Source organism: Henckelia pumila, chromosome 3, assembly GCF_033568475.1.
Source record: "Henckelia pumila isolate YLH828 chromosome 3, ASM3356847v2, whole genome shotgun sequence".
Taxonomy (NCBI): domain Eukaryota; kingdom Viridiplantae; phylum Streptophyta; class Magnoliopsida; order Lamiales; family Gesneriaceae; genus Henckelia; species Henckelia pumila.
In genome coordinates, this window is record NC_133122.1 from 87,093,937 (window position 1) to 87,117,525 (window position 23,589).

At 35.2% G+C, this 23,589-nt stretch overlaps 1 protein-coding gene across 6 annotated transcripts in view; it reads right to left on the bottom strand.

Moving 5' to 3' along the window:
- The window catches only part of LOC140887001 (transmembrane 9 superfamily member 1-like), a 29,290-nt gene extending 6,374 nt beyond the window's left edge, over positions 1 to 22,916 (bottom strand). For 4 of the 6 annotated variants that reach the window (XR_012151745.1, XR_012151744.1, XR_012151743.1 and 1 more), the window contains exons 1-12: positions 22,800 to 22,916; positions 21,976 to 22,168; positions 21,780 to 21,884; positions 21,330 to 21,347; positions 21,149 to 21,243; positions 20,922 to 21,074; positions 20,466 to 20,597; positions 20,220 to 20,386; positions 19,859 to 19,953; positions 19,349 to 19,722; positions 18,370 to 18,643; positions 18,120 to 18,209 (exon numbers count right to left, since the gene is read on the bottom strand). Coding sequence is in view for 3 of the 6 variants with exons in the window: in XM_073293984.1 (XP_073150085.1) it covers positions 18,142 to 18,209; positions 18,370 to 18,643; positions 19,349 to 19,722; positions 19,859 to 19,953; positions 20,220 to 20,386; positions 20,466 to 20,597; positions 20,922 to 21,074; positions 21,149 to 21,243; positions 21,330 to 21,347; positions 21,780 to 21,884; positions 21,976 to 22,168; positions 22,800 to 22,874 (1,749 nt within the window). In the remaining 3 variants the exon portion in view is untranslated. Of the gene's footprint in view, positions 1 to 18,041; positions 18,210 to 18,369; positions 18,644 to 19,348; positions 19,723 to 19,858; positions 19,954 to 20,219; positions 20,387 to 20,465; positions 20,598 to 20,921; positions 21,075 to 21,148; positions 21,244 to 21,329; positions 21,348 to 21,779; positions 21,885 to 21,975; positions 22,169 to 22,799 lie in introns of those variants that run through there. The other 2 variants (XM_073293983.1, XM_073293985.1) reach the window with 2 other exon arrangements.
- Between the last annotated feature and the right edge of the window lie 673 nt (positions 22,917 to 23,589).

The following is a 23,589-nucleotide window of genomic DNA, read 5'->3' on the forward strand; positions in this document are numbered from 1 at the left end:
GTTGGAGTTCTGCGTGACATGGGAATTCAGTTAGCACAACCTGTGGATTTGTATTGTGATAGTACAGCTGCGATGCACATTGCTGCAAATCCGATGTTTCACGAAAGAACGAAACATATAGAAATTGATTGTTACTTGGTTCGAGAGAAGATTCGTGAAAAGTTAATCAAAACTTCGCACATTACTACGAAAGAACAACCAACTGATCTGTTTACTAAAGCCTTGGGCAAGCAGCAGCATTTATATTTATTGTCCAAGCTTGGGATATGTCACTTATTCCAAGCTTGAGGGGGAGTGTTGAGTTTGGGAAATATATAAATAACTAAAGCGTGTTTGAGTTTTAGCGTTTCTTTGTACATATAAATAGGACAGGAGCTTTGCATTGTACAGAACAATTTAATTTTTCCTTCCAACAGAAAATGATGAATATTTTCATCGCCAATTACTTGTTCCTCTTTCTTCAGTTTTAACACTTGCAATTCCAACTATAATCGAGATCTCCAAGCACTAATCAACCTTCGCCGGATGACGATATCCTTCTTCGATGACGCACGATAATGGCGAGAAACTCGAAGGGAGAAGAGGGTGAAAGAGTGGGTGCCCGGTGAGCCAACTTGTGGCTAAGGGCTTTGATGACTCTTTGTATAAACAATCTTTTGTTTAATATAATTTACACTTTTATTAATGGCAATGACTTTATCTTTTTTCATATTGTTATATTGTGATATACTACTGTTGTTTTGATAAAGACCTTGAATATACTATAGTATATGTAAGATGTGGTAGAACATGGAGATGTCTATCATGAAACACATCTTATAGTCACTGTATATTCTAAACTGTTCCTAGTCGATTGAGCCGTCCGATAATAAGGATAAGGATCGCTCGAGTTTGAGACTAGCATTTGCGATGCAGAGTACCACGTTTCATTGGTAAGAAACATAGAGATGTTCGAAGCATGCAAATGGATATTCATACGATGAATGATCGAACTACCCTATCCGGACTTTCCAAGTGGTTATCACTTATCGAGTGGATAAAGTCCGCGGTTTTGGTTGTACACCATTAGTCCTTACTACTTGAAACATCATTGAGACTCTATATGCTAGTACTATGCTTTGACTCGTTTACCGACTCTATTGGGGTCATCAGGTGTCGGCATTGGGTACAGTTACAACACATATAGGAGTCGATGCTTTGTTGTCAAGGATTCACCACATACTTGCGAGTGTGGATATCCTATGCGATCTGAGGAGATATTAGTGTGACGAATCTCTGGCCAGAGTACATGATGTGATTTAAGAAATGGTTTCTTAGTAGCACATGCGATGTCACTATTTGATCTTCAAGATGTATTGCATAGTTATCGAATCTCGAACGACTCTCGATATACCAATGGTTGTTGATTCGATCGGGATATTTGGATGAAGGGACCGTACTGTACGCTAACCAAAATCTATTGGTTCTTGCAGGCACTATCAGTGATACCTAGGGAATCATGGGGCGATGTTGCTAGGCGCTCATACCATGATTCGATGGGCAAGTCGGAAATTGTTGTTCCGAGTCACAAGGAGTTGTGAGCCCACGGCTAGCTGTATCCCTGAACCATTGAGGGTCACACAGAGTAATGGATTTTTAATCCCCGTTGAGATAGTTAAATTTAAAGAGTTAAATTTAATGAACAAAAAAGTTGGACTTCTTAATTATGAGTAGAGGAGTAAGATTTCCTAAAATGACATAGGGATGGACATTTTTGGAAATCACTGAATTCGGATTCAGAAAAATTTATCTTGACTTTAAAAGGTGCAGAAATGGTTTCTGTGCACATTGGTGAAATCGTTTTATCAATCGGAGTCATGATGAATTTTATATTAATTTCTGAACATACGGGCTTTGCTTGTCGGGCTTGAACTTATGACTAATGGGCCCTAAGCTGTTAGTGGCCTACATTATAAATAAGTTATTGCAGTACAGAAATTACACACAACAGGTCACAATTTTCGAAAAAACCCTATTTTTCTCTCAGTAGTGGCCGCCCCCTTTCTCCCTTCTGCTCGGAAAATCCAGTCTGTGAATTTTGAATTGCAGTCTGGTTTAACGGATCAAATTCGTTAATCTCTTCGTAGAAACTTCTGATAGATTTTCTAGTGCAATCTATCAGAGGGATTAAATATCCGTTCGTGGACCTGATTGAAGAACAGTTCGTCCATCAGTTCCAGGGATATTCAACAAGAGCAGAGCAATCTGTTGGTGTCCATAATCTCGCTTCGAGATTGGAGGTAAAAATTTATAATCGTTATTTAATTTTTACACACACAATTTAATCGTAAGGTTTTGATACCCATTATGGAATCGTTCCATATAAATTTTTAAACTTTCGCTGCACCGGGTATCAATCCTGATTGATCTGATCGCCGCGTTCTCCAACAGTGGTATCAGAGTCAGGTTGCTCAGATCAAGCGATTAAATTAATCGATTGTACAAAAATTTTTAAGCCTCGGTTTTTGAAACAAAATAAATATTTTAAAAATAAAAAAAAAATTCGGGCAAAAACCCGGGCAGCGATTGGATCGCTGCCGGGGGGGGGGGGCAGCGATCGTCGCTGCCCTAGGGGCAGCCGGGCTGCCCGGCCCGACCCCATTAGGGCGCGGGCTGCCCGGGAATGTCTCGGGCGGCCCGCGGAAAATTATTTTTTTTTAATTTTAAATTAAATTTTAATATGTTAAAATTCTATTTTTGGTCCGATCGAAAATTGTTTTTGATTGGTCCACGAGGCGTCGGATCGAATTGTTCGAGTCCGAAAATTTTAAAATTGATTTTTGGATAAATTTGAATTTTTGGAAAATTTAAATATTTTATCCGTTAAATTGAATTTTGAAATTAATTATTTTTGGTACAATTGATGATAAGATATGATCTTATGGAAATATTGAGTAAAATATGATTTTATGAATAAAATTGGATTTTATAGATAAAATATGATTTTATTTGATAAAAAGATAAAATATGATTTTGTATGTAAAATAAGATTTTATATATGAAATATGATTTTATCCTTTTAAATTTAAATTGTCATTGCATGTTATCCAATAAATTAATTTTGAATTAAATGTTATTGGATAAGGATGATCGATTGCCATGACCAATTTTGTAGGTGTATGTTAGGAATTTACATTTGTTTTTATTGTTGTTGGATTTATTAATGGGCCTGGTTTATGGCCCAATATGAATTGTCATATGTAATAAAAGTGGGCTTGGTTTATGGCCCGTTCCCACCCCTTAAAAATGTATCCCCTACTTGTCATTGTTATTTATTGTAAATACATTAGATTTAGTGGGAGATGAAGATTTGAAGACGGTGGTGGGCCCAGCAGTCAATAAAGACAGAAGAAATGTAAATTGGAAGCAAAATGTAATAGGATTGCATTGCATACTGCATATTACCTAGGATTGGACTAAGACTCGTGATTGGCAACCACAGGTCGATTAGAAATGGAATCGATCATCCTATATAATATGTGATATTATAGTTGTATGCATGTTTTAGACAAAATTGTGTGAATCCGACAAGCATACAAAATTTTAAAAATGATGAGACAAATTTTCAAAATTAAAATCCCTCATTTTAAATATGATTTAAAATTGATATCAAGATAAATAAAGGAAATTTAAATTTGTTTAAATGTTCCTACCTTCCATCAACGATCAATGTATGAGATGCTACCCGCGGATACGGTCCGGCTCATATTATTGGGGGGGCCCGTTCGTCGGAAAGCTGTACATTGGATCGACGCATGTTGTAAGTTGGGTGGAACTCCCATGGGATCGGCTCATATTATTGGGGGATCCACATGGCGACCGTCCATCACAACTTAATATTGATGGGTCATCTTGACATGTCACAATAAACGGCGTCATATTATTGGGCCCTTATTGGACATGAGGTAAAAACGTGGAGGTTGCTTTGGAAGCAATTGGGCTCTACCTTTTGAAAATTATGGTTGGCTGATATTATTCGGGACCATAGTTTGTCAATTGGACTCCATGTTCTCAATAAGGAAAACAGTTTCCCGTTTTCACTAGAGGGTAGTGAAATCGTTAAAATAGTGAGAGTGAGATTCATAAAATAAATTTCGCCTATTTTATGTCTTAGTAAATTGCTTAAACAATCATTGATATTTGTCTGTTTCTTTTCAGTATTTCATAAAGATGAATTCGCGTAATCCACTTTTCTCGATCCTCGAACAAAATAAGTTGACTGGCGCAAACTATACGGAATGGTTCCGTAAGTTGAAGATTGTCTTGACTTCGGAGAAGATGCTCTACGTGTTAGAAAAATCTCCTCCGAAGGAAGCACCAGCTGACATAAGTCCGGAAGAGTTAGCCAAACTTGATACATGGTGGGAACATGATATCAAGGCCAAATGCTATATGCAAGCCTCGATGTCTGATGAACTCCAGAGGCGATTTGAGGACACCGTGAATGCTGCTGACATTCACGTACAACTCAAGGAACTTTTGGGGCTCAATCGAGGGCTGAAAGGTTCGCTACTGTAAAGGAGCTAATGACGTGTCGCATGCGTGAAGGGACTTCGGTCCGTGATCATGGGGTACGAGTGATTTGGCTCATACAGAAGTTGGTAACCCTTGATTTGGTGTTGGAGCATGAACTCAACGTGGACTTACTACTTCTGTCTCTTCCTTCTTTGTTTGACGGATTTGTGGTGAATTTCAATATGAACAAGATAGAGGCCTCCCTTGAAGAGATGGTCAATATGCTTGTGACATATGAATCCACATTAAAGAAGGATAAACCGGCTTTCTTGGTGGGCTCCTCTTCTTCTGCTAAGAAGGGGCCAAGTACAAAGGGTAAGAAACGTTCTGCCCCACCCAAGAAAATCGAACCAGAGAAGAAGTACAAGACAAAGGCTTCAAACATGGAAAAGTCCAAGGATGTTTGCCATTACTGCAAGAAGCCCGGTCATTGGAAGCGTAACTGCAAGGAATATCTAGAGCAGTTGCGAACTGCGAAGGGTATGTTCTATATTGAAATAAATGTTTCACTTAATACTACTTCTTGGGTATTGGATACCGGATGTGGATCTCACATTTGCAATGATTTGCAGGTGATGACAAGAAGTCGCAGGCTTAGAATGGGTGAGACCCAGCTGAGGCTCGGAAATGGTTCCAGAGTTGAAGCTAAAGCTGTGGGAGATGTTTATTTATTTTTGCAGAACGGTTTTAAGTTACTTTTGAGAGATGTTTTATTTGTTCCGGATTTGATTAAAAACATTATTTCTGTTTCTATGCTTGATAGAGATGGTTATTCTTGCAATTTTGTGAATGGGATTTGCAATATTTACAAGAATGAATGTTTGATTGGAAATGGACAACTTGAAAACGATCTATACAACTTAAAACTAAAAGACGTTCCAATAAATTATGTTGATAAACCGGCAACAACAAACAAAAGGAAAATCGATAGCCAAAACCCGGCAAACCTTTGGCATGCTAGGCTAGGTCATATTTTCTCAAGGAGGATGAACAAGCTAGTGGGAGAGGGCATGTTTGATATGTCTGATATTAACTCTCTACCTACTTGTGAATCCTGCCTGAAAGGAAAAATGACTAAATCTCCGTTTAAGGGGAAACCTGAGCGTAGTCAAAATCTGTTGGATTTGATCCATACAGATGTTTGTGGTCCATTTAGAGTTGGTACTCAATATGGCCACACCTACTTCATTACCTTTACTGATGATTATTCTAGGTATGGGTATTTATATTTAATGAAATATAAGTCTGAAGCATTTGAAAAGTTCAAAGAATTCAAGGCTGAAGTAGAAAACAAGCTAGGTAAAAATATTAAAGCACTTCGATCGGATCGAGGTGGAGAATACTTAAGTACCGAGTTTTTGGACTATCTAAAAGAGAATGGGATTCTCTCTCAGTGGACTCCTCCTATGACACCACAGCTTAATGGTGTATCGGAGCATCGTAATCGAACTTTGTTGGACATGGTTCGATCCATGATGAGCTTCACTGAGCTTCCACCTTTGTTTTGGGGCTATGCGCTTGAAACGGCGGTATTGTTGTTGAACAACGTCCACACTAAAGCAGTGGACAAAACACCATACGAGTTATGGAATGGCAAAGCTCCTAAGTATTCGTACTTGAGGATTTGGGGATGTCCTGCTTACGTGAAGCGGACAGTGGGAGATAAATTGGATAGTCGATCCAGCTTATGTTATTTTGTAGGGTATCCGAAGAATTTAATCGGATATTATTTCTATTATCCTGATAAAACAAAGGTGTTTGTTTCAAGGAATGCCACCTTCTTGGAGAAGGAGTTCTTATTGGATAAGAAAGGCGAGATGATGGAACTCGAAGAAATTCGAGAAGAACCCGAAATACAAAATAACGATCCTACACCTCAGGAACCATTGATAGACACGCCTGTACCTAGAAGATCCGAGAGGACTTCTAGACCTCCTATTCGATATGGTCTTCTTCTTGAAGGGGATCAAGATGAACCCGATGTTGGATGTGATCCAAGAAACTTCAAGGAAGCAATTTCTGATGCGGATTCAAATTTATGGCTTGAAGCTATGCAGTCGGAAATAGATTCGATGCATACAAACCAAGTTTGGTCTTTAGTAGATCCTCCCGATGGAATTGTTCCAATAGGGTGTAAATGGATCTACAAGAGAAAGCTTGGGCCTGATGGTAAGGTATTGACCTACAAGGCGTGATTGGTGGCGAAAGGTTATACTCAAAGACAAGGAGTTGACTATGATGAAACCTTTTCACCAGTTGCAATGTTCAAGTCCATAAGAATCCTTATTGCCATAGCTGCTTGGTATGACTATGAGATATGGCAAATGGATGTGAAGACTGTTTTTCTTAATGGAGACATTAAGGAAGAAATCTATATGACGCAGCCTGAGGGATACACATCCATGGGAAGCGAGCATAAGGTATGCAAGCTTCAGAGATCAATTTATGGTCTAAAACAAGCATCAAGAAGTTGGAACCAGAAATTTGATGAAACAATAAAGGATTTTGGTTTCATCAAGAACCCGGAGGAACCATGCGTGTACAAGAAAGTAGTTAAAGATGCTGTGACATTCTTAGTACTTTATGTTGATGACATCCTACTCATTGGGAATGACGTAGGGATGTTGCAGTCAACAAAGATATGGTTATCAGGTAGATTCTCGATGAAGGATTTGGGTGAGTCATCCTATATTCTAGGGATACAGATCTATAGAGATAGATCTAAGAGAATGATAGGACTCACTCAATCAACCTACATCGACACCATATTGAAACGGTTTTCAATGGATGGGTCCAAGAGAGGACATCTACCCATGTGTCATGGATTTTCTCTATCCAAGTCTATGTGTCCCAAGACGGATGAAGAGATAGAGAAAATGACACATGTACCATATGCGTCAGCCATAGGTAGTATCATGTATGGGATGATATCTACCAGACCGGATGTAGCATTTGCTCTGAGTGTCACGAGCAGATATCAAGCTAATCCCAGTCAAATGCATTGGAAAGCCGTGAAGGACATTCTTAAGTACTTACGAAGGACTAAGAATATGTTCATGGTATATGGAGGGAGAGAACTAAAATTGGAAGGCTATACCGACTCTAGCTTCCAAAGTGACGTGGATGACTCGAAGTCAACCTCTGGATTTGTGTTCATGCTCAATGGCGGTGCTGTCTCTTGGAAGAGTTCCAAGCAGGACACCACAGCGGATTCCACCACTGAGGCAGAATACATTGCAGCATCAGTTGCTGCTAAAAAGGCCGTTTGGATGAGGAATTTCGTCCAAGAGTTGGGCGTCATTCCTGAAGTTGTTGGTCCAGTCCCGGTGTACTGTGACAACACGGGTGCCGTTGCTCAGGCAAAGGAACCAAGGTCTCATCAAAGATCCAAACACGTACTGAGGAAATACCACATCATCCGGGAGATTGTGGAAAGAGGAGACATCACTGTCGAAAGAGTGGCCTCTGCAGACAATATCGCTGATCCACTTACTAAGCCCTTGCCAGGACCATTATTTGACAAACATCGCGAAGCAATGGGTCTACGTAGTATGACTAGTTGGCTTTAGGGCAAGTGGGAGATTGAAAGAGTGGGTGCCCGGTGAGCCAACTTGTGGCTAAGGGCTTTGATGACTCTTTGTATAAACAATCTTTTGTTTAATATAATTTACACTTTTATTAATGGCAATGACTTTATCTTTCTTCATATTGTTATATTGTGATATACTATTGTTGTTTTGATAAAGACCTTGAATATACTATAGTGTATGTAAGATGTGGTAGAACATGGAGATGTCTATCATGAAACACATCTTATAGTCACTGTATATTCTAAACTGTTCCTAGTCGATTGAGCCGTCCGATAATAAGGATAAGGATCGCTCGAGTTTGAGACTAGCATTTGCGATGCAGAGTACCACGTTTCATTGGTAAGGAACATAGAGATGTTCGAAGCATGCAAATGGATATTCATACGATGAATGATCGAACTATCCTATCCGGACTTTCCAAGTGGTTATCACTTATCGAGTGGATAAAGTCCGCGGTTTTGGTTGTACACCATTAGTCCTTACTACTTGAAACATCATTGAGACTCTATATGCTAGTACTATGCTTTGACTCGTTTACCGACTCTATTGGGGTCATCAGGTGTCGGCATTGGGTACAGTTACAACACATATAGGAGTCGATGCTTTGTTGTCAAGGATTCACCACATACTTGCGAGTGTGGATATCCTATGCGATCTGAGGAGATATTAGTGTGACGAATCTCTGGCCAGAGTACATGATGTGATTTAAGAAATGGTTTCTTAGTAGCACATGCGATGTCACTATTTGATCTTCAAGATGTATTGCATAGTTATCGAATCTCGAACGACTCTCGATATACCAATGGTTGTTGATTCGATCGGGATATTTGGATGAAGGGACCGTACTGTACGCTAACCAAAATCTATTGGTTCTTGCAGGAACTATCAGTGATACCTAGGGAATCATGGGGCGATGTTGCTAGGCGCTCATACCATGATTCGATGGGCAAGTCGAAAATTGTTGTTCCGAGTCACAAGGAGTTGTGAGCCCACGGCTAGCTGTATCCCTGAACCATTGAGGGTCACATAGAGTAATGGATTTTTAATCCCCGTTGAGATAGTTAAATTTAAAGAGTTAAATTTAATGAACAAAGAAGTTGGACTTCTTAATTATGAGTAGAGGAGTAAGATTTCCTAAAATGACATAGGGATGGACATTTTTGGAAATCACTGAATTCGGATTCAGAAAAATTTATCTTGACTTTAAAAGGTGCAGAAATGGTTTCTGTGCACATTGGTGAAATCGTTTTATCAATCGGAGTCATGATGAATTTTATATTAATTTCTGAACATGCGGGCTTTGCTTGTCGGGCTTGAACTTATGACTAATGGGCCCTAAGCTGTTAGTGGTCTACATTATAAATAAGTTATTGCAGTACAGAAATTACACACAACAGGTCACAATTTTCGAAAAAACCCTATTTTTCTCTCAGTAGTGGCCGCCCCCTTTCTCCCCTCTGCTCGGAAAATCCAGTCTGTGAATTTTGAATTGCAGTCTGGTTTAACGGATCAAATTCGTTAATCTCTTCGTAGAAACTTCTGATAGATTTTCTAGTGCAATCTATCAGAGGGATTAAATATCCGTTCGTGGACCTGATTGAAGAACAGTTCGTCCATCAGTTCCAGGGATATACAACAAGAGCATAGCAATCTGTTGGTGTCCATAATCTCGCTTCGAGATTGGAGGTAAAAATTTATAATCGTTATTTAATTTTTACACACACAATTTAATCGTAAGGTTTTGATACCCATTATGGAATCGTTCCATATAAATTTTTAAACTTCCGCTGCACCGGGTATCAATCCTGATTGATCTGATCGCCGCGTTCTCCAAGAGAGGGGTAATCTGGTTGGATGATTTTGGACAAATATCACCTTTCCAGCTTCATCAGATGGTTCTCCGGCGTACATGGCAGTGGATCGATGGAAGAAGATGGGGGATCGATGGAGGAGGACGGCGACGAGAAGGGTTTGGAGAGAAAGGGTAATCTTGAATATAAAAAATATTAGAACTATACATACAATAGCTTAAAATAAATTAAAGCAGTCTATAGTTTTAATTTTCCTGCAAAACATATAACTAACTCTCATAAGATTGATTGATTAAATAAAATTCACGAACCATGCCATTCTCTTCTACTAAAAAACAAATCAATTTTCTAGTGTAAATACACACATGGTAGTGGCCAAATTCGGAGATAAAATGTCAGTCCACTCATTCAAACACCAAGTGATGATTCAAAATCCATCTTGAAAACAAGAACAACATTTCCATCTTGATGACATATTGTACAATGCATTTTATTCCCAGTTTCCTTTAGTGGAAAAACTTCTGTTATCCAATTATTTCTTTAGTATCTTGAATTTTTTGACATCCCTAACATTCAACTCTTAGTTTGATTCCTTGTTTTTCGAAGTTTCACTTGTTAGAGATCACGAAAGTGCAGAAAGAAACATGAAGAATTCTTTAGCGTTGCATGGCTAGCTTGGGACAATAAAACAAAATATTAAACTCATAGTTCTTGTTACATGATTTATATGTAGATATATAATTAATCAGCGTTTATTTTAAATTCTACCTGTATTGAAATCCTTATTCATTGTGTGTTTGTTTGTCTGAAGAAACTTGGAACCATTGATCCATTTTCTTTCTTCCAATGATGAAGAATATGATTACCATATATGATATTGGATTTAATTATGGTGAATGAATAAATATAAACACTTCTCATGATATAATTTTGCTCTAATTTCTTTGTTTAAAGACATATAAAATATATAATGCCCCATTTCCTGGATGAACTCAGACAATTGAAGAATTACAATAAATAATGACTTCATATAATAAACTCTAGATCTATGCGTACGGGGAAAATTCCAACCTGTGTCTCGAATAGGATTGAGCCGCCAGTTGTAATGCCCCGAAAAATATTCAATTAAATAATTTATGAGAATTGGAATTAAATTTCTAAGTTTCAAAAATTGAAGGACTGAAATTGAAGTTTACAAATGATCGGGGACTGAATTGCAATATTGGAAAAGTTCAGGGACTAAATTTTAAAATGCTAAAATACTTAATAATTGAGTAATTATTAAGTGGGGATGCATGCTTTTATTGTCTCCTTCACTCAGTAACCACCGAGAGGAGAGAATCAAGGGAGCTCACACCATTAACGATCATTTCAAACTCCGATCCAAGAAAATCTTCCATGTATCTCTTTTCCTTGGATTCTGAGGCTCCACATATCTCAGTCCTTTATGCTTACCTTTGTTCTCATAGCGACTTGATTGTCCATATAGATCTTGGGTTCAGCATGTTCATATATCGTACTAGATCGAACAAATCTTATTACATTAGGATCGTTCCCACTAAAATACGAAGTATTTTCCTTCGTAAGAATACTTTCATTTGAGACATATCCAAGACCGGTTTTATCACCTGCTTGTTTCTTCTCATGTATCTTATCCAACGAGATAGAAGTCTTATTCCAAGAGTTGATTGTATTAAGCAACTTTTGATTTTCATATAAAGTGGATTGGAATACTCGTTTCATATCATCATTCTCTGTTGCCAACAGATTTAGCTTAGTCCTTAGACCGTCAATTTCTTTTTGTTGTTAACAACTAGATTCCCTTGACTTATCAATAATACATGTCTTTTCTGTTTTTACTTCCTCAAATGATGTAGAAAGCTTCTGATACTTGGTGACCATATCATTAAGTGCTTGAACAAGTTCTTCTTGTGTAAATTCAGACGAGTTAAAGTTAAATACATCAGTATCATCTTCTTCACTCTGAGTTAGCCATAAGACATTGAACTTGCTCTTCCTCACTTTCTTCGGATGAGCTATCTGTATCGGATGACTCGGATTTTGTTTCTGCCCATTTGTTTTTTTCTTCGTCTGCAACTAGCAATCTTTGTTCCTTCTTTTTTCGAAATGTTCTTCTTCCTTTTTTTGCCTTTATTTTTCTCAATATGCTGCTTTATCTCATCATTCTTAGGCCTAGTGCAATCTGCAATGAAGTGGCTTTGCTTGCCACAGTTAAAACATACAAGACCATCCTCTGTGTGGTCTTGTTTATAATAAGGTTTGTTAAACTTTTTTTTATTCTTACGCATGAATTTACCAAACCTTTTAATGAAAAGGGACATTGCTTCTCCACTTATCTGCTCAGCTGTCTTCTTTGTTGATGTTTCCTCAGTCGGTTGAGGTGAGATAGTTGATGTTAGTGCCTTGGTGGGGTTCGAGATAGTTGGATCTTCCTCTGTTCTGATTCCTAGTTCAAACTCTTATGCCTTGCGATCTGAAAATAAGTCATGAAGCTCTAGTTAGTTCAGATCCTTTGATTATCTCATAGTTATAGTCTTGACATCCCATTATCTAGGCAATGCTCGCATAATCTTCAAAGAAATTTTACGATTAATGTATATTTTTCCGACAACAATCAATTCACAAATAATATTGCTAAATCTTTCATCAAACTCAGTCATAGTTTCTCCTGGTTTCATCTTGGCATTGTCAAACATTGGAATGGCTACGGTGAATTTGTTTTCTTTAGTTTGATCGTTTCCTTCGCACAGTTGAGTAAGTTTCTCCCAAATTTATTTGGCAGTTGAGCACATCTTGATCTTGCTAAACATGTTTTTGTCCAGCGTTTTGTACAGTATATCTTTAGCTACGTTGTCAAGATTTACTTTATTCTTGTCCTCATTACTCCATTCTGCTCTGGGTTTCTCAACCATCTGTGGTTCGCCTCCTAATATGGCTACAACAGTGTTGAATTTGAGAATCTTCATGGGTCTGTCAGTGATGACGTACCACATATAAACATCTCGAGCAGAAAGATGTGTCTGCATACGAATTTTTCAGTCATCATAATCTTCTTTAGAGAACATAGGGATTTTATTTAGCGAAGTCATGATGAATATCAACAGCTAAAAGAAAAACCCTCTCTGATACCACTTGTTGGGGATCGAATGTGTGTGTAGGGGGGGTTGAATACACACTAATAAAATCTTTAACTTTAATGCAATATAGTTGAGTAAATGTTAGTTCACTCAACCATTTTTTTTTAAATTTCTAGATATATAAGAGCTACTTAGAGTAGTGCCAAAAAAGCTCTTACTAAACTAGATGATAATGAAGAAATAGTGTAATGCAGTAGTGTAAATAAGCACATATATGTTTATGGATGTTCGGAGCTCAATCTCTTACGTCACCCCTTCTTTCTCACGGGAAGGATACACTAGAAGACTTTGGTTATTACAACGTCTTGCAATACACCCGATCCAATTTAGGACTTATCAAATGCCCAAGATGGAACTCCTAGATTCACTCTGATAAGATTTCAAGTTCTTATCAAACTTTCTTCAATTGATGATGATAAATCTCTAAGCTTCTTGAAGGCTTAGAATCTCAAATCCTTGTAGCAGATAGTGTTCTTTAAACAACAGCTGGATTTGAGTAACCCTTGAAAAAATCTCTTTATAGATCGAATATGCTTTTGAGCGAAGGGTTGAGTGAGCAGTCGAGTATTCGAGAAGTGATTTCAAGTGCTCAAGTATGCACTCTGATATTTATATCAGCTTCTCCAACGTCTTTTTCCTTCTGTCAACGGTATGAAACGTTTTTTATGTTAGATATCAGTCCTTGATCTGTGAGATGTGATAATATCTTCTGGATATCTGTACTAAGAGCGCCTAAAATTGTCTATTCAATATGTCTTCACATTAAATGTTATTTATGGTTTTTTATACTTAAACAGACGACTCCTTAAATGCTTCGTCCTTTGCATTTAAGTTGTCTTGTCAACTTTCTGAAAACTGAGAATTCGTGACTTCTTGAATACGACAGATATCTTGTCAACTTATGAGTTCAGTAGATATTCTTGCTTTGATGGTCCAGATCAGTTGAGCATACGTCGGTTGATATTCTTAGCTCGGTTGACAGATAACGGTTGACGTGCTAAGATCAGCTGATACTGTTCATTTCAGTCGATATATCTTGGTCAGCTGATATACTGGAATCGGTAGACTTCTCTTGAACACCTTTTTTTACATGTAAACATCAGTCAAACTAAAACAATGAAGTATTGTTTTGTTATCAACTAAAGTTAGGATTCAACAGAATACATTTCCTATATAAGTGAAATAAAAGCTCAAATTATGACTTGATTTCACTTGTCTTGAATCAGATGGTGAAATTTAATGGTTCTTCTTAATTTTTTGTTTTTGTTGAAAGTTTAAAAATCAAAATATTACATTAAAAAGTTTAGTAAACTAAAAATTTAACTATAACGATAAAGTTGAAATAAGTCTAAAAAATTAATATTTTTTTAAATGTATAGACCAAAAATTAAGGTAGCTTTTAATTAATAATATTTTTTTTACTTTAGGACATAAATTAAATTTAACAATTACTCTATCTTGAATAAGTAAATGAACACAAATTAATTATTTTTTTATTAATAAATAAAATTACATGAAAAACCTTAAAAAATCTTGGAAATGACAAAAATACCAAATATTAAGGTTGCTTTCAATTAGTTTTTTTTTAGGACATAAATAAAATACAATTTAACAATTATTCTATCTTGAATAAATAAATGGACACAAATTAATTATTTTTTATTAATATATAAAATGACATGAAAAACCTTTAAAAAATCTTGAAAATGACAAAAATATTAATTATTAATTGAAATATTAATGAGGTTAAATAAATTCAAATTTCAACAATGCAATTAATTAAGCTCAACATAGGAATACATGTCGGAATTTATTTATGGCAGCCATGAAGAACTATAAAATTACGGATTTAACCTCAAAAACAAAGAAATATAAATTATGAAAATTAAAATAAAGTGAGATGAAAATATAAATTCACAATGAAATTGATTTAATAAAGGAGGAGAATACATTTCCTATATAAGTGAAATAAAAGCTCAAATTATGACATGATTTCACTTGTCTTGAATCAGATGGTGAAATTTAATGGTTCGATTTAATTTTTTGTTTTTGTTGAAAGTTTAATAATCTACATTAAAAAGTTTAGTAAACTAAAAGTTTAACTATAAAGATAAAATTGAAATAAGTCTATAAAATTAATATTTTTTTTTAAATTTATAGACCAAAAATTAAGATAGCTTTCAATTAATAATATTTTTTTTAATTTAGGACACAAATTAAATTTAACAATTATTCTATCTTGAATAAGTAATTAGACACAAATTAATTATTTTTTATTAATATATAAAATTACATGAAAAACCTTAAAAAATCTTGAAAATGACAAAATACCAAATATTAAGGTAGCTTTCAATTAGTATTTTTTTTAATTTAATAATTACTCTATCTTGAATAAACAAATGGACACAAATTAATTATTTTTTATTAATATATAAAATGACATGAAAAATCTTTAAAAAATCTTGAAAATGATAAAAATATTAATTATTAATTGAAATACTAATGAGGTTAAATAAATTCAAATTCCAACATTGCAATTAATTAAGGTCAACATAGGAATACATGTCGGAATTTATTTATGGCAGCCATGAAGAACTATAAAATTACGGATTTAACCTCAAAAACAAAGAAATAAATTATGAAAATTAAAATAAAGTGAGGTGAAAATGTAAATTCACAATGAAAATGATTTAATAAAGGATGGGAATACATTTCCTATATAAGTGAAATAAAAGCTCAAATTATGACATGATTTCACTTGCCTTCAATCACATGATGAAATTTAATGGTTCAATTTAAAAAAAAAAAAAAAAAATTGTTGAAAGTTCAATAATCTACATTAAAAAGTTTAGTAAACTAAAAGTTTAACTATAACGATAAAGTTGAAATAAGTCTAAAAAATTAATAATTTTTTTAAATACATAGACCAAAAATTAAGGTAGCTTTTAATTAATAATATATATTTTTTACTTTAGGACATAAATTAAATTTAACAATTACTCTATCTTAAATAAGTAAATAGACACAAATTAATTATTTTTTTATTAATACATAAATCTACATGAAAAACCTTAAAATATCTTGAAAATGACAAAAATACCAAATATTAAGATAGCTTTCAATTGTAACTTTTTTTTTTACTTTAGGACAAAAATTAAATTTAACAATTACTCTATCTTGAATAAACAAATGGACACATTAATTATTTTTGATTAATCTATAAAATGACATAAAAACTTTAAAAAATCTTGAAAATGACAAAAGTATTAATTATTAATTGAAGTACTAATGAGGTTAAATAAATTCAAATTCCAACAATGCAATTAATTAAGGTCGACATAGGAATACACGTCAGAATTTATTTATGGTAGCCATGAAGAACTATAAAATTACGGATTTAACCTCAAAAACAAAAAAATAAATTATGAAAATTAAAATAAAGTGAGGTGAAAATGTAATTTACAATGAAAGTGAGCTTTATATATATATATACATGAATTTTGTATATGAATGACAATGATTATATCTATATCTATTCATATACAAAATTCATGCATCAAATATGACACATCTCGTATACATGTAAATAATGTAAACTATTTGAATTAGATATTAACCGAAAGAAATTGTTTCTAAATTGATGGTTCAATCCAACATTTAAAATTCAAAGTAAAATAAATTTCACAATATGATCCCCCAATTTTGTCTAGAATGGTGGTGAGTAAAACTACACATGAGAATAGCTTGTGAACTACATGGCCGAAACTCAACTTGAGCATATGCTTTGACAGAGCTCAAGTAGCTCGATTCTTCAGCAAGTCGAGTTTTAATTGTTTATACTGTAATATATATATATATATATATATATATATATATATATATATATATATTAAATTTTCAGCTGTCAAAGAATGTTTTCTTATTTAATGCCCGACAATTAAAACTCAATGGTGAGTTTTAGTAGTTATATATATATATATATATATAATTTTGATTCTCTGCACCCTAGAGTGCAGGGAATCTGTTAACGACTACTAAACCGGGTTTTAGTTATGCAAAAAAATTAAAAAAAAAACCACTATAACCCGATACCGGATTTTAGTGGTCGCTCACAAATTTCCTGTAGAGCTCGAGTGACATGTATTTCCACGAGTAGAGTTTGAAATATAATACTCGATTGAGTACAATTCGAGCTCGAACCTATAAAATTAAAATCGAGTTGAGCTCATGTAGTATGATACGACTCGACTTGTATGCACCCTTAGTCGAAATCGATTATTCAATCTTACATTTAAATAGGGAAATAAGTTTTTTGATTTATTACCTTGTCCATGTTTTGGTTTTGGTTTTGATCCATTAACTCTTTCGATATGGATTTTGGTATACTAACTTTGCATTTTTAGTGTTTTTTGGTCCAACTGCATACGTGTCAATTTTTTATTGGTCCAAAATGATGACGTGGACCAATCAAAAGGTGACACGTATGCAGTTGGACAAAAAAACACTTAAAATGTAAAGTTAGTGTACCAAAACACACATTGAAAAAGTTAAGGGACCAAAACCCAAAGTAGGTAAAGCTATTAGACCAAAAAACTTATTTTCCCTTTAAAATATTAGCTATTTAGTTTAGCTGCTTGGTTTTATCCGCAATGTACGGCTGCACTTCATGGCTGCACTTCATTGTCTGAAGTTCTTACCCCCCCTTCCTTGCATTCCAAGCACTACTATATGAAAATCATTGACTCATTTACTTACGTAGTGTTTGAGAGAGCTTCTTAGAAGCATTTTTCAGCTTTTCGTTAACAAAATTTTTAGTTTTGTTAACTAAAAGCTGAGAAGTGCTTTCTAGAAGCCTTCCCAAACATTATCTTAGTAGAACGCAAAAACTATACCCGAATCCGAATGGAGCTTGGATGATGGAGGAGAAGGAAAAACAACCAAAATCCCTCTTAAAATTGGCATGAACTCATTGTACACGCAATTCAATCATTTGCCAAGAAACTAACCCGAGAAGCACAAGGATCTTTCCTAGTCACATTTGATGTTTCGGTAAATCCTCCTCACAAACAAGTTTGAGCCTAAATAACCGGTGGCGCCTGCAAGTGCGTAATTGACACCCATGATGATTAAATATAAAGCAAAGGAATCAAATGTACATAAGCTCCAAATGCATATGAATTTATGAACTGAACTGGAAAGTGGAGAGGAGTTAAGAACGGAAATATGATATATGAATGTTGAATGCTCATAACTTACCGCAAAGAATTCCCAAGCCAAGGCAAAACATCAGTGTGTGGCCAAAATAGAAACTCGTCTGGAAGAACCCAGACATCGTTGTCTTCATGCAGTAGTAATATATAGAGTACAAGAACACATAAACTGATGTTGAAGCTGCGGAGCAGAAGGAGGTCCATTGCCAATGATAATTTTCGACATTTAGCAGGAAATACGTTCCAATAATAGTCACACAGACAGTTACAATCAAGAGAATCAGGAAAATCAGAAGCATAAAACCGTAGGTATAGTACACCTGTGAACAAGAAGCAACAGGGAGATAATTCAGTAGGAAGGAATAGTGTAATATGACAGATTGCAATAAGCATGAGAAATATTAACTACTAATGATAAAGTTTGTGATAATGAACCTCTGAAAATTAGACGAACTATCAGTATTTTTACAACACAGCAGGCAAGAATCACGTCACTATCTAATTTACTTGAGTTGATCCAAGTGTTTTTCTTCCGTTCCCCTTAACTTCACGCGTGAATATATATATTTTTTCAATCCTTCGATACCAAATCCCTTTGCTCAAAAGGATGACTGCCACTTCAATAATCTGAACAGCGGATAGAAATAGATATCACTCTTGCACAGATTTGGTTTACAAGATTTAGAACTCCATAGCATCTTAGTGGTTGGATGGAGACAGCTAATCAATTTTGCTAAGATTTATTCCAGACTGCCTACTCTACCAGCCCAGAGTAGTAGAGAAGTAGAATGCACACCAACAAATGAGGCCTAGAAGCCAATGAAAACTATAGGTGCAAGTCATGGAAGATATTAAACCATGAGGTGCAAGAAACATCTAAGAAATGCCAATTCTTTATAGCTTCACATCTAATAGAGATCACCCAGTGTGATTGTTTTACAACACAATATTCTTCAGCTGATCGCGATAGAGTCAAAGGAGTAAACATAAAAGTTTCAATTAAAAATAAGAATGACTCGTATTACCCTGTAATTCCAAAAGGAAGTGAAAACAAAATACATCTCGATGGAAACGCTACCAAAAGGAAGCAATCCTCCCACTATAGATACTACAGAAGGTTTCAGATACCAATTTTTCTCTGGAATTGGTCGGGGAATGGTCTTTATGCGGCAGGGATTGTTAGGAGCACCACTCCAGTTTCTTCCTACAACTGAACCCAGAAGTGCCAAGGGAAAAGAAACAAAAGCCCATATGACAAAGACAACAACCATTGTGCCAAAGGGAATGGCCGCTAGGGACCCATAAAATATGGCAACAGTGTTCAAAATGAAACCTATCCCAAAGCACATGAAAGGGAAAAGTGAAGCTGTAAGAATCATTGATTTGATCCAGTTTTTACCTGCAATATTAGAAGAGAAATAAGTATACATTAACGAGTCATACTAGGAAACAACATTCTGAAAACAAAAAAAATAAGACAAAAAAGAGCATGAAAGTGAAAAAAAAGTCAAAAGAAAAGGGGAAGCTGTAAATACCACCATGCTGTGAGTACATTCCACCGCTGACATAGCCTGAAATGAATGATGTGAAAGCATAACATACTATAAAAGTAGTCACAATAGCTCCTCTCCTGAACGAAGCATACAAAAAGAAATGTCAAAGAAAACAATCAAATGCTGACATAAGTTTCCACATAGTGAGAAACAAAGAATCAATAAAGTATTTAGGCTGCCGACTGAAACATCAGTCCTGAGTTCATCAGAACTTTCAGGAGAGAGGTTCTTGTATAAAATTGAGGAACCAGAAACAAGTAAACTACATTACTTTATCAATTAAAATCAACTTTTTTGAGAAGGGGACAGAGTAAGATTCAAGAATGGAAATATTGACACATACCCAATGTATAGCATTCCCACAGGAGCAAATAAGATGACAAGTAAAATAAGCATTGCTAGTTGTGCACCAGTGCCAACAAGAGCGGACAGTAAAGCTATACTGAAAGGGGTACGAAAAACATCTCCATGAACAAGTTTCCAACCAGATTCTTCACTGGCATCTCTTTCCTGAAGATGTTGAGTTCTAGGACATCAACAGTCCCATAAAAATGAAGAAATAAATGGGATGAAGCACTAAGATTATTACCAGAGTTTCTAAATCATCATCCTCACGGGCATATTTAGCATAATCATTTCGCAAAGTTCGCATCAATATCGTTGATACTAGACCAGCAAGAAACATCATCATTAAGGAGTTGTAGATGGAGAACCAATGTATCTGCGAGAAAATTTGTCGATATTAAAAGAAAATGCTAATAGCCTAATACTTGTGGTGTAACCTTTAGGACCTAAATAGTTTAGATTTGAAGAACATAGAAAAAACGAATGGGCTGAACTACCAAAAGTGGCAAATTCTACAAGTTAACAAACCACAATTTACATTATTTTCCAAATAAAATGGCCTCTAAATCATAAACTGAAAATAATATTAAGTTATAATGTCAATACTACCTAGATCAGAGCATTTACATTTTTTCTTGCAAATGAATGTCCACTAAATTATTTATTTCAGATAATATTCAAGTCAGAATGTCAATGCTACCTGACTCTCAAAAAAGGGATAATCCAGGTAGACATCAAAACGCCGAGCAAAAGTGATATTCGTTGGAATCCATCGCACAGAATATGTCATATCCAATTTCCTTCCCACTTCCAAAGGTTTTGGGTTCTGCTGAGTAAGTCTGACTTCAATAATCTACAAGATAAAGAAAATTAGAGAAGCACTAAACATATGCTAATGATCAAGACAAATTTTAAGCAGCCACAGACATGATTTTTGTTGTACTTCACAGTTATGCTCTTATGCGTGAAGAGCATGTGCTGATTATCACCTTTTCTTTTGGAATGGAAATCACCGACATATCCTGTAAAATAAAAAGAGTTGATGAAATATTGGACTAGCATGGTTCAGAAAACAATTTATTGAGCACAGAGTCTACTGAAATCTTACCCCATAAAGGCAAATCATCTGAACTTGTGGTCAGCACATCAGCCAAAACAGAATACAAGAAGGGATTAAACAGTTGGTATTGAACTCTTGTTAGAAAACACACACTTATGTTAGGGGCATTATGGCCCAAGAACACCCCATCGCACATTAACCGCATCATAACACAATCCACAACTTGGGACAATAACAGCTTAAAAACACTGAGCAACTGAGAAGGTACTCAAGCCAAAAGGAATGTCAATCACAGGCCATGTTTCATAAACAGCGTGAGTCCATCTGAGATTAGTTCAGTGTTGGTACTAAGTTAAAGTTTCAATTCATTTTGATCGACAACCAGAAAGCAGAGAAGTTTCAAAGCATGCCACAACTACATAGTCTACATTATCTGTAAATCATCCAAGTACCACCAATCACTTGAAGATGCCACTAGTATGAGTGATAGCAAATTACCCATGAAAAATTCAAACAAGTAATCCCTGTCAATAGCTTCCTTGAATTGCATGACTTGTGCTTCATCAAGTTCAATTTCACAAATAGTAGTCTTACCCACAGGCTCTGCCAAATGAAAATAAAAAACTTCATTGCCCATCTAAACAACATCTGAATACCCGAATTTGCGATGGATTCAGGATATCGACATACATACTTTGAAACTTTATATCAATCTGGCTATCAATAAGCTCATTTCCACCCAATACTTCTCCAAGCCCACGACGTTTGTGTGCAGCATCGCCTGATGGGTGACAAAATGGAAGGCTGTAATAATTATATGTTTCTTGAGGATTCCTGAATGGACCTACTTTATTTACCCAAAGATCTACGGCGTCATCTGGTTGATACTGCAAGAAAAAAAGGAGTTAGAGAAAACACATGCAGTCCACAAAGTACTTAAACCGGTCCATTTGCTCAAACGGCATAGCTAAAAACTGATGGCAGCACACAAATTACGTTATGTTTTTAGTAGTATGTATTACATAAGCAATGACATTATGATGCTGTGAAAATGTCAATCAATGGACAAATTGTGAATATGCAGAATTGGTTATAGGAGGAACTAGAGTGCACTGTGGAAACCCAAAAATTATGAATACTGTACAGTCGTTCTCAATGTACTTTCCTCAAATTATTGGTTGGAAACTACAGGACACTCATGCTGACCAATGATCCAGTGATTATTATGAATAAGGGGCTCCACAATACCCCCAAAACGAACCCATAAACTCCTGATATGTATTTTTCAATGGAAAATAAAATTATCAATACATATTATGAAACCAACTAATTGTTAAGTACAAATTTACAACAATAAACCATTATATGTCCAGAAATGCATCCAAATCGTTAATTGGCAAAGTAAACCAGTAACTTACCTAGCTCAAGTTTAATATTCACTATGAATGTAAAGATGAAAATGAAGCTGAAAAACCGTGCTTGGCGGGTCAAGTGAGAATGGAGAAATGCAAAGTGTACCTTGTGAACAGAGTCGGAGGCGAACGCCGCAGATATGAAGAAGAGGATGGCCGCTAGAAAAGAAGAGGACTGCATCGTTGAATTCTTGAGGTTCGTTGAGAATATGAGATGACCGAGTCTAAGTGAATTGAATTAAGGAAGTTTCTTTCAAGTTGCTGGAAAATTAATACTACCCAAAAGTTCAAAGCTCACTTGGACGAAATTTTAAAAATATTTTCAATATTTTAGAAGTGAAAAAAAAAAAATTAGTTTGGGAGCATGAAGAAAATAAAAGAAAAGAAAAGAAAAGAAATAATTTTTTTTTTGAGAGTTGGAGAAGAGTTTTTTTTTTTCGGGAGTTGGAGAAGAGTTGAAGGAAAATAATAAAAAAATATATTCACTTGATTTTTATAACCTTCAATCTTTTAACTCTAGTTACATGCTTGATATTACATATATCGATCAATAAATTTATCATCGTGAGCAACCTCGAAGTTATCCATTTCTATACGTTAGTACTTAGAAGCAAGTACGTGTGTTGCACGTGGGTATCAAACTTGAATTAATTGTCCTAAAATTTCGCAAATGAAGTTGGTACGCAATTTTTTTCACCACTTATTCCATATCAAATATTATTCCGCAGTTTATCTATCATTTTAAACAACCATGGTTTCTTCAATAATTTTCTTGTTTGATTTTCGAATCATTCAATGTTTTTTAACTTTATTTTTATTTTTCTGCTTTATTTTCAATTAAATTCACCAATCTTATCATCAGCTCTAATTTCCATGTTTTTTGTCATTATTGGATT